At 44.4% G+C, this 18,578-nt stretch overlaps 1 protein-coding gene across 1 annotated transcript in view; it reads left to right on the plus strand.

Annotated features, from left to right (window-relative positions):
* slc30a6 (solute carrier family 30 member 6) overlaps window positions 1-18,578 on the plus strand; it is a gene marked incomplete at its 5' end in the record, with an annotated part of 272,427 nt that overhangs the window by 174,310 nt on the left and 79,539 nt on the right. Inside the window, one exon of the mRNA XM_084321298.1 lies at window positions 15,548-15,583. Within this exon, the coding sequence (XP_084177424.1) occupies window positions 15,548-15,583 (36 nt within the window). The remainder of the gene's footprint in view (window positions 1-15,547; window positions 15,584-18,578) is intronic.

Below are 18,578 nucleotides of genomic sequence, written 5' to 3' on the forward strand. Positions count from 1 at the left end.
CCCCAAACCTGGCGTAAAAGGAGTTGAGTTAATCCGCGAGAGAGGCATCGGCACTCACTATTGAGGGGGGTCTGACTTTATAATCAGTAACGTTGTCTCTAATTTATTCATGTGACATCGACTGGAGCAACATGACGTCAACTCCAGGTGCCATACAGTACCTTGCACATGCTGGTAGTGGAGTGATATCCAGTTTTGTCCAAATGTTTCCTCTCTGTTTGGCATCCACCAGCGGCAGTGCAACAGTATTTCTGAGGTCTGCATATCTGTGCCATAACATGTCCTCTCTTGTATCACAAATAATATACGATAGCAAACAAAATACAAAAAAAAATAATTTAAAACGCAAATATCGTATCGACCTATATGTTTCTTAACCCTTTGTCATGTGCAGGGCTGGACTGGGACCAAAAATCGGCCCTGGCATTTTTGGCCCAGACCGGCCCACCATAATCGGTCGGACACCACCCACCAGTACACCATCCTTGCGGTTCCCTTAAATATGCGTACCTACTGTACTATTCCCCCAAACCACTACAAAGCTGGGTAGTAAGTGCCATGGACAAGTGTGCAAGTGGACCAGTGTACTCACTCACTCTTGGCTGAATATTGTTTTGGGTGGTGATGTAAAAACATCTGCATCATAGCAGGCTCAGGATGGGCAAAGTAGTCTATAGCCTGTTCATCCCCGTCTCTCCTCCACAACCTGGCTTGACTAGACATAAGGAGAGAGATGATTACATTCAGGTACAGAATTGTTGGAATTCCCTGACAAAGATCTGCAAAAAGCTGTACAATTTAAACAATACCATACTGGTAATGAGCAAATAGTTGTTTATTCAATGAATGCATGGAGCTGTTCCATCTTATTTCATTTGATACTAACTACTCAGTTCATACAGATTTCAAGTATTCAAATATCAATGATGAATATTGCATAAGGTTTACACAGTTAATAGATCACCTTCTTGTTTTATATTCATGTTCAGAGAGGAGTAATAGTTAGATCTTTGTATGTGATTTATATGGCAATTAAATCAATTGTGTGCTTGTTTGTTTGGGGAGTTTGACCTACAGTTAATGTGCCTACCATGTGAAGGTGCATGATCAATGGACAGCACAAAAACAATTTGTGTAGGTGGAGACTAGAGCTACCACAGCAGGGCTGTACGGTAACTTTTTTGCACATAGCACTGGTGCTACAGAGGTTGATAGTTTTGTAGCACAGGCCAAAATATTGTAGCACGAGTATAAAACGTCTCTAAAATCTCTAAAAACAACCACAAGTAGTGCAGTTCATTACTTAAATAGGTATGTGACTGGCAAGGGACATGAATCTTGCATACAGGGCACACAAAATCCAAACTTTAACAAGAAATGCTTTCAGACAAATTCTTTCTTTATTTGCCCATAATGTAAAACTAAAAAAACAAGGACATAACCATATAACCGATATAACAGAAGCAGTCTGAGACCAGGCAGCGCTGGTGTGGACTCAGATTACAGGGAAAGCTAGAAACCAACCTAGAAACACCTAGAAACCAACATACCAAATAGATATAATGCATACAAACACCTGTACATATTTGTGGAACCAAATAAATAAATTAATTAATTATTATTATTATTATTATTCAAGTGTGTGTGTGTGTGCAGTGCACTGCACACGTGTCACAGTTCCAGTATCATGTCTGCTGGCCACTTTTTCAGATCCACACACACACCATTGCTTTAATCAGAAGTACAAGGAACTCTGCATGAATGAAAAGTGCTTTATAAATTAAATTAATTATTATTACCTTATTTGCATATTGTCTCGTTATTAGATAGATAGATAGATAGATAGATAGATAGATAGATAGATAGATAGATAGATAGATAGATAGATAGATAGATAGATAGATAGATAGATAGATAATTAATACTTTATTGATCACGGAGGGAAATTTAAGTAGCCATACGATGGAGTTATATCGGCTCCGTTCTTTTTACAGAGTAAAATTAGCGTCTTAAATTTAGTGAACAGCATTTCTTCCTTGGCGATGCAATATGCCACATTCATCTTAAGCTTTACCTCGCGGAGATCAGCATCATCCGCTCTGGTCGCCTGTTAGTCAGCGAGTGCAAGAGGGTGCCGGCCCGCTCAGGAGTTTGTTTAGCATTGAAGGCATCCCGGGCAAGAACGTGTCGATGGGACGTATTGTGTTTATTAATGTTATCCCTTTTTAGGATATTGTTACCCACGACATAGGGATTCTCTGATCGGATCTTTTCCGGAGCCTCCCGGCACCAGTGACAGAATAATAGCTGCGCTTCCTCATTAAAAATGTGCCACGGAAAATCATTTTTCCACTCTGCGTTATATCTGTACATCTTGTTAATCTTCTCCTTTTGTCTCGTTTCTATTAACGGTGGTCCCTCTCGGGCTCGTTTGGGGTTTTGGACTTGTACTTCTTTTGTTGGATTTAATACCTTAAAAAAGCGCTTCATCTTGTCGAAGTCACTCACATTGAGCTCGCAACTCGCGGGCATATTGTTCGCTAGGGATTATGGGATTTGGTGTTTGATATATGGACTCTACGCAGCAGACGGCACATTGTTTTTAATCGCACGAGACTACAAGTACCAAGTGGATAGCGTGGCGCCGTGGTCCATTCAATTTACCGTCACACTTTCTTTTTCTTTTGCTGCCGCCAGGCACGGGGCATCGCACCAGTGCTACTGAAGTCAATCCATTCATCGCACAGACTGACGTCAGTGTCGCACGTGCGACAGTCGCACTGTACAGCCCTGTACCACAGATAGTAATAAGTTATAAGAGTAAGTAATCCATACGATATATATCCTAATAGTTACCTTATTACCATACTTGGCTGAAAATAAACTTTGCTGCCTGTTGTGAATGTGTTTTCCCTGTAGGCTAATACATAAGTAGGCATACATTTTTGCAGTTGAGCAAAAATTAGCAGTTGAGTAGGCTATATGTGCTGTGTTTTTATGTCTTCCATCGAGGACCACCTTGGAAATAAGTGTTTTAATTAATGCTTTTAGGTGATATCCTCAGGAATACAAATTGGTCAAGATAATTTGTTTTTATGATGTGTTTTTAATTTCCAAATACAAATCTTTTTTTTTGATCCACTTTTTCTCCCATTTTTCTATATTTTTCTCCCATCCCAATTTCGTATCATCCAATTCAACCCTCCCCTGTCACGAACGCTGTTTCTTGCCTCCCACAAGCCGGCTGCAATGTGGACTAAGTCATACATAGCACAAGTCCCCTCCGGTACTTGAGGTAACAGCAGTCGCATCTTTTCACCTGCGCAGCTCGTTCTCTCAGTGTCGAGGAGTAACGCGTGGGAGGCTCACGCTGCCCCCGACACTTCCTGATTTTACTGCGCAGGCGCACCAACCGACTTGTAGGAGTCGCTTGTTCACAACGTTCGATCCCCACCCTTCAGTTTTCCCTCCCCGTAATACGGCCAATGTGTATTACTGCGGACGACCAGCCAAACTGAAAAACAATGTGGAGAGCTGGATTCGAACACGCGAATCCTAGCGTCTCCACACTGGTGGCGAGTGACTTGTCCACTACACCACCTAGCCGCCTTTCCAAATACAAATCTAATCAAATCAAAAAAGCAGTTTTTGCAGTTGATCTACAGGTGTTGTATATTATACAGCCTTTTCATGCATCTTTATCAAGGGAACCCTTATCCTAATGATTATTTAAATAATATGATGATACGATATGGACCTAGTAGTTGGGTCATCTGTGGCACTTCGTTTCTCAATGCATTTGTCATCTAGGAGGGTTAATAAACAAATTTAGCCGGGGTGTATTTTTAAAAAAGGCGGGGGAAATTTGTGAGAGACCAAAATCCAAAATGGCTGCTGTGGAAATTAACTTTTTAATGGTTTGACCTACAATGATGCACAATACATGGTACCAGCCCCCTCTCAGTCATGTACCAGCCAGCCCCCTCTCAGTCATGTACCAGCCAGCCCCCTCTCAGTCATGTACCAGCCTCCTCTCAGTCATGTATACCAGCCCCCTCTCAGTCATGTACCAGCCCCCTCTCAGTCATGTACCACACGACTGGCGGGGGGGGGGGGGGGGGGGGTGCTTAGTAAGAGATGTGATTGGGCCAGCCCAGTGTTAGTCAGTACCAATACATGGTACCAGCCCCCTCTCAATCATGTACCAGCCCCCTTGCAGTCATGTACCAGCCAGCCCCCTCTCAGTCATGTACCAGCCAGCCCCCTCTCAGTCATGTACCAGCCAGCCCCCTCTCAGTCATGTACCAGCCCCCTCTCAGTCATGTATACCAGACCCCCTATCAGTCCTGTATACCAGCCCCCTCTCAGTCATGTACCAGCCCCCTCTCAGTCATGTACCACAGCCCCATCTCAGTCATGTACCACAGCCCCATCTCAGTCATGTACCACAGCCCCATCTCAGTCATGTACCACAGCCCCATCTCAGTCATGTACCACAGCCCCATCTCAGTCATGTACCACAGCCCCCTCTCAGTCATGTACCACAGCCCCATCTCAGTCATGTACCACAGCCCCATCTCAGTCATGTACCACAGCCCCATCTCAGTCATGTACCACAGCCCCATCTCAGTCATGTACCACAGCCCCATCTCAGTCATGTACCACAGCCCCATCTCAGTCATGTACCACAGCCCCCTCTCAGTCATGTACCAGCCCCCCTCTGTCATGTACCTGCACGACTGGCGGGGGGGTGCTTAGTAAGATATGTGATTGGGCCAGCCCAGTGTCAGTCAGTACCAATGGGCCGCTGTCCCAGCCTAGTAGTGGGCCGGTCGTCGACCAATTTTTTTAATTTATATATATTTTTTTTATAAATATATATATTTTTAATCAAATCATAACGGCCCAAATATGCGTCGGCCCACCGGTATGCCCGGTATGCCAGATGGCCAGTCCAGGCCTGGTCATGTGGCAGTTAAAGGGTTAACCTTCTGTATTGTCGCAGTGAAAGGGTTAACCATGTTCTAGTGTGGTAGTGAAAGGGTTAACCTGTGCAGCAGGCGGTGTGTAAGAGTGTGTGTATGTGTGAGACTATTGAACTTCTTGGCCATGCATGCCGTCAACTACCTCTCACTATCTCTCTCGCTCGCTCGCTCTCTTTCTCTCTCTCTCTCTTACTCACACACACACACACACACACACTCTTTCACACACTGACACACACACGTCACACACCTCTGCCCCCGGTGCCGTGAGCAGGGTTGTCCTGCGGTCAAGTCTCAGGAAGGGAGGAGGGAGGAGAGGAGAAGACGGGAATGAGCGACTGTGTAGATGAGCACACACACATTTATATACACACGCGTGTGCACGCATACCACACGTTTGGACACTTGACATGCTACCAACTAACATATCAAACATGTGTGTGTATATAAATGTGTGTGTCTTCTCTACTATAGCGCAGTATATCTCCACCAGCCAGTAGCCTGGGGTGGATTATGCGGTTGGGTGTGTGTCTGTCTTGTCTATCTGCAGCTAATCTCGCAAACTACAGGTCCGATTTGGATGAAAAGTCGATAATTATAGTAGGCCAAGGAACTGTGATAGAAAGCATAGGAAGGGTGTTAGGAAGCAAGTTAGAAACTGGTTCCAACCACGAGTGTGTAGGGCTTATTTCAATGGTCAATAGGGGTGTAAAGGTGCACGTATCCGTACCAAACCGTTTCAGTGTGTAGTGTACCGTACAGGGGCGACAGGGGTTCGGGAGGTAGAGCAGTCGTCCGGTTCGATTCCGCCTCCTCCCGGGCAGCGTGTCGATGTGTCCTTGAGCAAGACACTTAGCCCCTAATTGCTCCCAATGAGCAGGTTGGCACCTTGCATGGTTGCCTCCGCCATCGGTGTGTGAGTGAATGGGTAAAATGTGAGTAACAAATTGTAAAGCACTTTGGATAAAAGCGCTATATAAAAAAGCAGCCATTTACCGTACCGAACGGCTGTGTACCGAACGAATACAACGGTATGTTAACCACTAACGACCGCCCACCAGGGGCGCTTTTTTTTCACAATCTAATATAATTATATATATTTTTTTATAGGTTCACTATGGCATTTCCATGTTGTAAATAGGGGCCAACGAGCTGATCCTTTGAGACAATGAGCAGCGAACCTCGCTAATATCGCCCTCTCGCGTTCAATAGGTTTATACTGAATATCTATTTAAATGGACAATGATGGAAATTAATTCAAATTAAATATGGTCATTGACCAATTTGAAAGATATTCCTGAATTAATGTCCATGTCAGCCTGTGTGCCTAGTTTCATTCACCACAGCCTAGTAGTTTGCGAGATTTGCACACATGCAACCAAACAATAATCAATAAATGTCCATCATTGTCCATTGAAATAAGCCAAGCCCCCTTTCATAACTCATGGACTGTTTGTCTTAGGCTACGTTTAGACTGAGAGAGTCTGAACAGAAACCGCAAAAGTCGTCTTACGGTCTCACTTTTAATTTTGTGTTTAGACTAGCGTTTTGGGATGGAATTCTCCGTGCAGACGAGGCTGTAACAACTCGAGACGACTGAGCCCCGCTGTCACACGATTGGCGCATATGTCACATGACGTGCTGTGAAGACCCGCCCTACTCTGCCTCTGATTCGCAGACTGTGGGTGGGGAATGTGATTGGACCAAAGCAGAGTCACTCACAGACAGTGGGTCCAGTCACGCCGCGGGACAGATTCTTGTGTATTTAAAAGTACTGCCAATGTAGCCTTCAGGTGATCGCCATGGATAGAATCAGACATGCTTTGTTTACGCTTCTAGGCTACTGGCGCATGCCTGTGATGTAAGCAGTACGCGCGACGAGAGCCTTGACAACCCTTTCGTCATCGTTTTATGCGGTTTGACAGTTTAGATGATAGCGCAAAGGTTTATTGTTTCTAGGAATTCCACCCTGGAAGGTAGTCTCACTTTTTTGCGGTTTCACCCCGTAAAAACGCTGTTTCCGTATAAACGAAAGGCACATCAGAAGAAAAAAAATTGCGGATTCACCTGCTAGCGTTTCCGTCTAAACAGGGCCTTAGACTTATAGGAGGTGTCCAGGGGAGGAAACTAACTTTTTGGCTTACCAGCCAACTGGCGAGTATCTGATTTTTTTTACCAGCCAAACAGATTTTTTACCAGACAAAAAAAACGCTAATTGTGATAATTACTTCTTTGTATGTCAAGCCGCGTCAATGTTGTGTATGCATCTGGGTAGGCACACTGTGCCTTTAAGACAGCACGGTGGTCTTACGACAGTGCTGTGAAGTACCGTCAAGTGTTGTGGTAACGTCAGTTGGGTTGGTGTGCTGTTGTGCACAGTGCACTGGTTGAGCTAGCCCCTTTCGTGACTGCGATGTGCAAGCCAGGGGCTTTTGAGCATGAAATAAAATGTCTAACCTTACGTCGTAGTCTGGTGCTTTTTTGGAAACATTATAGTCATAACAGATACACCTAGCTGGCTGCTTTGAGCACACGGGGCTAACGTTAGCTAGCAAGCAGCTATAGCTAAAACGCTAACTAGAAGCTAACCACTGTATACAGTTCCAGTAGACTAACATTACACCTCTGTGATTTAAATGTGTCCTTAGTAACTTATACTCGAGGGTTGTACTAGGGTTGGATGCAGTTCCCCGTTGGTCAGTCTGTCTGTTTTCCATCTTCTGCTGTGTTTAACGTTATCTGTTTGCGAGTGCTCCTGATGGCTAGCCTAGTACCGCGGGACTTTTATTATTATATGTCCGCGGGTTGGCCAGTACTGCGCAAACGTTTATTAAACATTATATGTCCGCGGGTGGTCTTGTGCAGTGCTCTCGTGGCACTGTCAACTAAAGCGAACACTCAGAAGACGCGCACCGTTTTCCAGTGCAGTGATTGCAGAATGTTTTATTTTTTTGTATACTCGCCAGCAGGGGAGGAAACTAACTTTTTGGCTTACCAGCCAACTGGCGGGTATCTGATTTTTTTTACCAGCCAAACGTAAAAAATACTAGCATTTGGCCAGTAAAGTGGCCTAATTTCCTCCCCTGGAGGTGTCAAATCAACTCAGTTCAGACTGCTACTTTCATTGGTCTTAAGTATGTAATAGTGTAAGTTTGTAATATGAATAGTTCAGGGAGATCTGCTTTCATTGGTCTATGTTTTTCCTGCCCCCTACACTTAAGTCCAGCCTAACATGTAGGTTACTGTCAGTTGTCCTTGGCAGGCTAGTGACTTGTCAACAGTTGGGCTTTTTTTCTTTCCCATAGACAGTGGATGGTATCTGTGTATGTTGTGTGAGTGTGTTTGGATAGTGGTAATTATAATGAATGGCAATAGATGGTCTCTGCATCTGCGTGTTTGTTTGCTCTGTGAGAGAGAGAGCAGAAATGTATGGCTGCCCGCCTGGTGTTGATCTGTGCTCTACTGAGCGCATCTTTCTAGTATACTGTGTGGCTGTACTGTGTGTTATGTGTGTGTGTGTTGTGTACAGTCAGTGAGCTATAAGTGAACTCCCTAAGGCCACCACCATACAGTACGCCTGCAACAAGAGAGTGAGTTAATGGGAGAGCAAGAGGAGATGATGAGAGGGAGGAGGAGAGAGATGGCGGAGGGGGGAGCGAGAGGAAGGAACCAACGAGAGAGGGAAAGGGATTAAGAGCGAGTATAATACAGAGAAAGAGAGGGATGGAAATGGTGGGCTTTTGATGAAAAAATATAGTAGTAATTCAGACCAGTTTTCTATCTTGTTCTCTCTTACTCTCTCTTTCTCTTTCTCTCTCTCTCTCTCTGTTGCTGTTGCACATCCCTGCCTGGGGCAGCCAGCTAACAGGGTTTATCCACCGGTCAAGCCTCTGATAAGGGAGGGGGCGTAGTTCACAATCACTAGCACACACACATGCACACACACTGTACTCAGACCAGCCAGTACAGTGTAACAGTTGTCATGGTTTAGTAGGCCAGCGGTTCAGAGAGAGAGATAGAGAGCGAAAACTAAAGCATAAAGAAAAATTGGGCTCTACTGTACATACTAGAAGCTACAGATGTTTTTTCTGTTTGTAAATGGTGTTTGTGGGCGGAGTCGTGTTTCCACAAGGACAAAACTGGTGCAGGTCCACGTGTCTGGGAAGATTTCAATGTCCTCTTTACTGTATGAAGCACAATCTCAGGAGGGTCATACAAAACCAAGCATTTCACTATAATGTGAAATGCTGGCGTTAGGACTGCAGTTGGTCCCCGGGCACCGACTCTGGATGCCCACTGCTCCTAGATTGTCAGGATGGGTTGAATGCAGATGGCGAATTCCTGGTATCTGCAATGTTATTGGGAAATATTCTAGGAATTCTAGGAACATTCTAGGAATTAAGAGGTGTGTCTCCTTTGTTGAATGGTACAACATGTAGAATACTGCTGGACAACATAAGAATGTCCAAGGCATACTGTGCCGTTGAAACGTTTTAAAAAGCCTTTCTTTTTTTCCATGGCTTGGTTTAAAAATGCCCAGCGCGCTTAAGCTCAAGTGAGGGTCTTTGTCAGGGTGCCTCTTCCTGAGGTTGTACCATTCTACAAAGGAGAGTGGGTTGTAATTCCTATTGATAGAATAGAATAGAATAAAAATACTTTTATTATCCCGAGGGAAATTTGACACTGCAAATCGCTCAACATTAAATATTTAGACAGAACAGGTCACGAATAAGAATAACAAAACAAATCAAATTGCCTAAGATAAGAATAGAATAAAATAGAATAAAAATTGAATAAAATATACAGTAAATAATTACAGTAAAAATATACAGTCTACAGTAGGTGTAATATTGCACAGTGCTGTTTAAAAAGTAAGAGTCCAGGAAGATGGTAACTGCCACTCTGTGCTCAGTGATGCAGTGAGGCACAGTGATTCATTGTATAGTCTGATGGCTGTTGGAATGAAGGACTTCCTGTGCCGTTCAGTGCTGCATTTAGGTAGTGTGAGCCTAGCACTGAACATGCTCCTCCTGTCAGCCAAGTCTGTGTATAGTGGGTGGGAGGGGTTTTCCCTGATGGCCTGGAGCTTAGCAAGGCTCCTCCTCTCCGCCACCCTTGCTAGAGAGTCCAGCTCCACCCCAACCACGCTACTGGCCTTCCTGACCAGCTTATCCAGCCTGTTTGTGTCCCCTGCTCTCAGTCCGCTGCCCCAGCAGGTCACAGCGTACAAGAAGGCGCCCGCCACCACCGACTCATAGAACATCCTCAACATCCTTGTACAGACATTGAAGGATCTCAGCCTTCTGAGGAAGTAGAGTCAGCTCTGGCCCTTCTTGTACAGTGCCTCTGCGTGTTTTGACCCGTTCAGTTTGTTGTCGATGTGCGCACCGAGGTATTTGTACTCCTCAACCATGTCCACATCGACTCCCCTGATGGAAACGGGGGTCACAGGTGCACTCCTCCTCCTCCCCAGCTCCACCACCAGTTCCCTGGTGAGAGAAAACGGGTTTTATTCAATAATAATTAATTTAGGACCTGCTCAGAGGTTTTATTCAATGTATGTGATGTATAGATTGGGGGGAGATGGTAGCATGTAACGGTGCCAGAGAGGTCGAAGTGCATGCTGACGGTGGAAGCAGGAGACGGTGGTTCAGTAGAGCAGGGTGATTGTGAGCACCACACTGAGCAGGGCCGAATGTTGACATTCCTTGTAAGAACAAGCTGATAGCGAGTGTGGGCACAGAGGCAGAGCACAATGGAGGTTTTGACAGTAATGAAACGTTTTGAAATGTGTGAAAGGTTATTAGCAGCTGTCATGACAGCACGTCGCATGACAACCAGAAAAGGGGCGGGCTATCATAGCTATGACGAAGATCCTATAAAGCTGACGGTGGTTCCGGGTAGGGCCAGACTAAAATCTGACCAAGAGCGACTAGGACTGAGATCACACAGAAGACACTCTCTCCTCCCATCACGGAGAGGGGGGGGGGGGGGAGGAGGAAGGATGCCACACCATCATTAGCTTCGGCTACCACAAGGATGGTCTTGGCCATGACCAGGCCTGACCACCATTGGATTGAATAGCAGGAGGACGATAGACTGAACACACCGAAAGGTCATTAGAATAGACTTTTCAAGGACAATACAATCTGTTAAAATCTGAGCTGAGGCTTTTGTTTATATCAATAAACAATGCTTCTCCTTGTAAGGTATTACGCTGTGTCAAAGTGTCGAATTCTTACGAAGGTGGAGAATTATTATGGTTTGCGGATTGCACTAACGGGGAGAGATAAGGATTGTATCAACCAGTATATGAGACGTCAGGACCATTAAAAGTACACAACGCAGAGGAATTGGATGGAGAGAGGATAACACAAGAAGACGTGATACTGGCCAGATTGATCAGAATCTAACACTGGTCTTCGCCACATTTAGCTGCAGGTGGTTTTTATCGCACCATGTGACGAAGTCCACTACCAGTTCCCGGTATTCCCTCTCGTCACCGTCCTTTATACATCCCACTATCGCAGAGTCATCAGAAAACTTCTGAAGGTGGCAGGACTCTGACCGATAGTGGAAGTCGTTGGTGTAGACGGTGAAGAGGAAGGGAGAGAGGACTGTCCCCTGCGGGGCCCCGGTGTTGCTGACCAGTCTGTCTGACACACAGCTCCGCAGGCGCACGTACTGTGGTCTGCCCGTCAGATAGTCAACAACCCAGGACACCAGGGTCTAACCCAGGGGTCGGCAACCTGCGGCTCCAGAGCCTTCAGCTGCGGCTCCCTGGCCCAACATTTTTTTTATTTAAATTTTTTATTATTATTATTATTTTTTTTTTTTTCTTATTTTAGAGTTCGATGTCATACTGTGACACTGAAATGAAAAAATATTTCATGAACTAAAATATTTTGTCAACAAAAATATTTCATCAACTAAAATATACAGTACGTCACACCCCGCGCCTCTCTTTGCCGTCTGCAAGTGGCTAATCTTGAGTTTCCGACCCCCCAGTAAGCTAACCATGAATAAATCCAAAAAAAGGAAAGTCTGAGGGAAATAGAGGGTTTAATTCAGTGTGGACAGATTAATTTGCTTTCACAACTAACGATGCCTGATATGTGGTGCGAAATTTGCGAACAACAAAAAATTTACTTTTTATTTTATAGATTTTCCACAAATAAGGGAAGGACTCAAATAGAGCTGCATAGTTCAGGGTTTTATTTCAAAGTAGGTCTACAGATGCCAGTGTTTATTCTCCTTTTCTGTGTTTTATTTCAAAGTAGGTCCACACATGGTAGTCTTTTTTCAAAGTGGACTACTTTTTATTTTATAAATGTTCCACAAATAAGGGAAGGACTCAAATATACCTGAATAGTTCAGGGTTTTATTTCAAAGTCGGTTTACTCTACAGACACCAGTGTTTTGTCTCCTCTTTGTGTTTTTTTTAAAAATAGGTCTACACAACCAGTATTTTTTCTCCTCTTCATAAGAGTTTGAGGTTTTACTTTGTTATAACAGGTAAAAACAGCAATAAAAAGTCACAAATTGTGATTTTCCGCCAAAACCGGTACTAAAATTGCACTGTTGCGCTAGCTGTAGTATTGACAGACCCCCATCTGTGCCTCCCCACCCTTCTCAATGCAAGCCTTTTCCTTTCCAGCCACGAAATGGACCTACCTCAAACCCTGCCCTCTTTTCATGATCCTCCAATCACAATTGTTACTTCCCTCGGACAAACTTTGTTTGTTTCAATTACCTAACGGTCACAGGTGGAAAGAATCCCCCTTGTGCTCAATGAAATGAGCTCCTGCTTAAAGGGAGGAGACGGCTTCCTGTTGAAAATCAGCTTTGACAAATCATGGCATGAATGGGGTTTACTCAACGGGACTCTGCATTGCATTGCAAGAACATTTCGAATGGCTCATAACTTTCAAGTTATTGTAAAGGGCAATAACTTGCAGAATATTATATCAGTTAGCTTTAATTCTTTAATACTTTTTTTTAAATAAATATCCAATGGTAAAGCTGTTAACTAATACCAAGTCTATGAAAGTCAGCTTACACAGTAGCCTGCGTGTGGAAGAGGGGGAAATGATTGATTACCTGTTATCGTCAAGGACGCGGGAACTAGAGGTGCGATGGGTGCTGCAGCACCCCCTGCTGGCGGGGAGTGTAACTGCAAGCTGTGTCAGAAGATTAAAAAAAAAAAAAAAAATCCAAAACTTTAATTTTTTTTAGTTAGCATTTTAGTGTAAGCAGTCTAAAACATGCTTTTTTTAATGGTTAAAATCCACTATTTAATGATATTTTCTGTGTATCTGATCTGAGTCTGACTGTCTGTGACGCTGCAGCACGCAGCACAGTCTCACACACACACATCGGCGATGCGCCTAGACGTCGACTACGTGACGTGGTTTCGGCGCGAAGGATGAGGACTTGAGTTTGAATAATAAACAGTAGTCAAGCAGTGAGGAAACATTGCTTGCTGCTGCTAAGGGGTCAGTTGGCACAGAGGAAGACCTGAGATCTCTCCAGCTGCCAGGAAATATAGATGTCTCTGGTCTTCACATGCAAATGAGGATGCTTGGAGACCTTATGAAGGATGAGGACTTTTGCACTGTTCACGAACGCGCTGTGTATATGTCCAACCTGCACATGCAAACAAGAGGACTCTTCAAAGACGTGGAAAATCTCCTCCATCTGTGTCTTTCCATGCCCATCTCCGTGGCCTCTTCAGAGAGATCCTTCTCGGCGCTCCGTCGCCTGAAAACCTGGCTGCGTAACACAGTTACCCAGAAGAGACTCACTCACCTGGCCTTGCTGCATATGCATCAGGAGGTTCTGGACTCACTGGACATTCATGTTGTCATGAAGGAGTTTATTTCCACCACTCCTGAACGCAAGACCACCTTCGGTGTTCTACCATCTTTGGAATAGATAATGTGTGTTTATTATCCTGCGGCGGCCTGGCTGGCTGCGCAGTGCGCCGTGCTCACTTGGTTAATGTTTCAGCACCACGGACAGCGACTGTTGTTGTGACAGAGTCACACACGCACACACACACACACACACACACACACACACACACACACACACACACACACACACACACACACACACACAAAGTTCAGTTACTCTTAGTTTGTATACTATTATTACATGTTCGAAATAAATATTTCAAATAAAGAAATTAATATTTTCGGATGGTTGCATGTCTGTTTGTTCACTTCATTCTGTTACAAAAATGTGTAAATTGTCACTAGCGCGCTGACTGTTAGAAGCCTATATTCATTAATATAATATACATCATTAATCTGTTTAATCTATACTCTGCATTGGTTATACGATCCTGTGCGGTGTGCGAAACGAAATTCCAAACGCTAGTTGTTGACGCTTGCGGGCGGCTTGCGTCTAAATCGACAATAAATCGTCTTCTGATTCGAGAAAAACTGCTGCATTTCGTGTGTGAACTGTCCACATGTTGGTGTTCAAGTTTGTCTGTTGTATTGTAAAATATTGATCTTTCAAATGAATGGAAAATCACGAATGATGCGCTTCGCGCATGCATTTAATATGACGTTATTATTATTATTTATCCGACTCCAACCGCACCCCCAAGTATAAATTACTTCCCGCGTGCCTGGTTATCGTCCGTCTCAACTGTAGAGCGACCAAACGGAATCAAGCCGGCTCTAAACAAATGGAGAACTGTGACTGAAGGAATGCCCCAATTTTTGCGGGATTTTTCTTTTTTTGCCCTTATTATAGGATTCTGTGATAAACGGTGTTAGAAGCTGCACTCAGAACCAGCAGCACAGATAGGATTTCATGCCCGAGTGCTTTTCCATCCACCTGAGTCCTTGTGGGCTGAGCCAAGATCTGTTCCTACATTATCTCACACTGGCCTCATTAGCACTCTACCTTTTATACAGCGTTTCAAACGGCATAAATATTGTGGCCCAAGTTGGTTTCCTGTTGCAGCGTTTGCTGATATCAATAGCCAACAGGAAATACCACTATAGCCCAGGCTGATCCCCCCCGACAACGCAATTCCACTTAAATGGTCTGTAGTCGTGGACAGGAGGCGTCTCATTTGACTGTAGTTGATAGGGAAGAGGGGGTCTTGCGTGTTTGTGTGTGTCCCATGTGTGTGTCCCCACAAAATGCTAAATGTCCTCGCAAGTGACAAAAACAAGATTTTCTTTTGGTCCTTGTGGGGACATTGGCCAGACCCCACAAGAGCTATTATAGTGTTACGTTTAGGTTTAGGGTAAATGTTAGATCGTCAGGGTGAGGGAATGAATGTAAGTCTATGGAAGGTGTGCGTTACCTTTTATTTGGTGTGTTTGCATGCTTGTTTTTGCACACGATTGTTTCTTCTCATTGAATTCACTCTTTTGTTTCTCCCTTTATTTCTCTCACTCATTCTACCAATCACACACACACACACACACACACACACACACACACACACACACACACACACACACACACACACACACACACACACACACACAAGCACACATGGCCCACTGTGACTGTTTTTTCTGCCTGTTCTGTTTTAGTGTGGAGCGCTTCATGGAGCAGCCGGAGGTACATACGTAAGTATCATTTTACACACACACACACACACACACACACACACACACACACACACACACACACACACACACACACATACCTGTGGACATATACACATAATATCATAGTATTCCCTTATTACAAACTCAGACACAACAATATATTGTCCAATCCCCCACTGTGCACACAGAGACACTAACTACTAGTCCTTTAACCCCCCCCCCACACACACACACACACACACACACACCTATACACACACACACACACACACACACACACACACACACACACACACACACACACACACACACACACACACACACACACACACACACATGCGCAAGCACAGACCTCACAGTGCAGGCTGTTGGGGAAACATAATATCCCAAACATCTGGGTCTAGTCAGCCAGTCAGTCAAACAGACAGAAAGCCTGCCAGGCAGACAGATAAGAAATAGACAGGCAGACAGACGGGTCCAGATATTCAGACACACATCAGTCATTCAGTAAACCAGTCAGGCAGCCAGCCATCCAGCCAGATTGAACGATGCAGCCAGTGTTATTCAGACAACAATTCAGACAGACAGACTGGCATACTGTCAGTCATTCAGAGTCAATCAGTCAGTTGGACAAACACTCCTCTCATCCCTCTCAAACCCAATACAATGGGATTGGCCTTTGCTGGCAAATCAGTTTGTCTCTCTCTCACCCTCTCTATCTCTCCCCCTCTCTCTCCCCCCTCTCTCTCTCCCCCTCTCTCTCTCCCCCTCTCTCTCTCTCTCCCCTCTCTATCTCTCTCTCTCTATCTCTCTCCCTCTCCCTCTCTCTCTCCCTCTCTCTCTCTTTCCATTATTAAACAACAGATTAGTGATGATTTTTGAAACCCAAAACAGGGTCTGACTTAAACCCCTCTTGTGACAAGATTACACCACTCTGATTGCACATGATGGGCGTTCTCGTAGTGCATGGGAAATAGCCACCGGTTATCATCAGTATTGTAGTAGGAACAGGTGTCCGGAGTGGGAAGATGCCACTTGCCGCTGGTAGAAAGAGAATGAAACAGAGAAAGAGGCAGACAGACAAGACACTCGCCACACACACGCGTGTGCACGCATGCACACACACACACACACACTCACATGTACACACACACACTTTTAATCTGTTCTGGAGAACATCCAGTTATTGTCAATCACTGTCAGGGCGACAGCCGAAAGCCTTCCAGTGATTGTTTATAAAGCTTTAGTTCCTTAAAGGGATTTTCTGTGTGATATAGTATGTTTAAGGGATTGTCTGTGTGATTATGATGTTGTTGTGTCAGATGGGGTCAGTTTGTGGACATGTTTTAAACACCAGATACCGTGACTGCGCTTCCCCTCTACTGTCGCTAATTATACTCCGCTCCCTCCAGGCTTATGTGGCTCAGTGGGGTCAAGCTAACGGGCTCGATGAAGGTCTGAGACATTGATATAGGGGTAGTGTCCCATAGATGAAGGTCTGAGACATTAATATAGGGGTAGTGTCCCATAGATGAAGGTCTGAGACATTGCTATAGGGGTAGTGTCCCATAGACCACGGTCTGAGACATTAATATAGGGGTAGTGTCACATGATAGATGAAGGTCTGAGACATTGATATAGGGGTAGTGTCCCATAGATGAAGGTCTGAGACATTGATATAGGGGTAGTGTCCCATAGACCACGGTCTGAGACATTAATATAGGGGTAGTGTCCCATAGATGAGGGGGGTCCGCCAGACCACAGATGATTTGATTTTTTTTTTTTTTTTTTTAGATAAATATTTAATTAGCATATTTTTATCATCAGAAGCATGAATAGTCTCTCCACTACAATAAAAAATAAAGATAAATAAATAAACATCTAGACATGATTTTTGAACGTTAACAGTTAAAACGCAAATCAGTTGACTGTATCACTTTCCGTAGCTAGCCTAGCACGCTAGTTAACTTTCTCGGCTCGTCTGCAGTCAGCCGCCAGAGGCGAAAATGTGTGACAAACGAAAAGGAGATGACGGCAGCTCATCTGCAAAAAAAGTTAGGACCTACAGCAATCGCGAAAATTACATCACCATGGGCTTCACTGAGGGACCAGACAAACGACCTGAGTGTGTGATTTGTGGAGAAAAGTTGGCAAACTCGAGCCTGAAGCCTAGCAAGCTGAAGAGACATCAGGCGTCTAAGCACCCAGAAACCGTTGGGAAGGATCCAGACTTTTTTCGGAGGAAAGAACAGTCTCTCAAGGCGAAGGGGTAGTGTCCCATAGACCAAGGTATGAGACATTAATATAGGGGTAGTGTCTAGAGCCATATGAAATCCGCGTTCACGGAATCGCGGACGGAATCACGGAATTGACCAATAAAAATGGAATCAACTGCAAAACGTGGAATATTGCAGAATTTGGCCTAATCTGGACTGAAATTCCGTTTTTGGGTGGATGTTTGTTGCAAAGCAAACATGACCGGGGAGGCGGGGACTGCTGTGTGTTACACACAACACAGCAGTGTCCAAGCGTCTCGCTGCTTTGGTGTTAACGTCATCAAGAAGCTAAGAAATTCCTCAATAAGCCCTAAATTCAGAGCAGAGCAGTATCCTTATGACTTTTATGCCTCCGGCGATAAGGTGTTTTGCAAATTCTGTCAACGTACCGCGGACTGGACCCGCAAAAACACGTGCGACACTATTGTGATTAAATAGCTATGTAACGTTACAGTACATAGGACTATAGTTGGAAATGATAGCTTCTAGCTAAATCTAGTGCACCCATCTATTTGTTTAATGCAAACGATTGTCATTACACACTGTCCTTTATAAACGAAATAAACTTAAATAGCTATGTAACGTTACAGTACATAGGACTATAGATGGAAATGATAGTTTCTAGCTAAATCTGAGGCACCCATCCATTTGTTTAATGCAAATGATTGTCAGTACACACTGTCCTTTATAAACGAAATAAACTAAACTAAAGGTCCCTAAATTATGCATTAATATAT

The sequence above is a fragment of the Notolepis coatsorum genome (assembly GCF_963971535.1).
Source record: "Notolepis coatsorum genome assembly, chromosome: 9".
Taxonomy (NCBI): Eukaryota; Metazoa; Chordata; class Actinopteri; order Aulopiformes; family Paralepididae; genus Notolepis; species Notolepis coatsorum.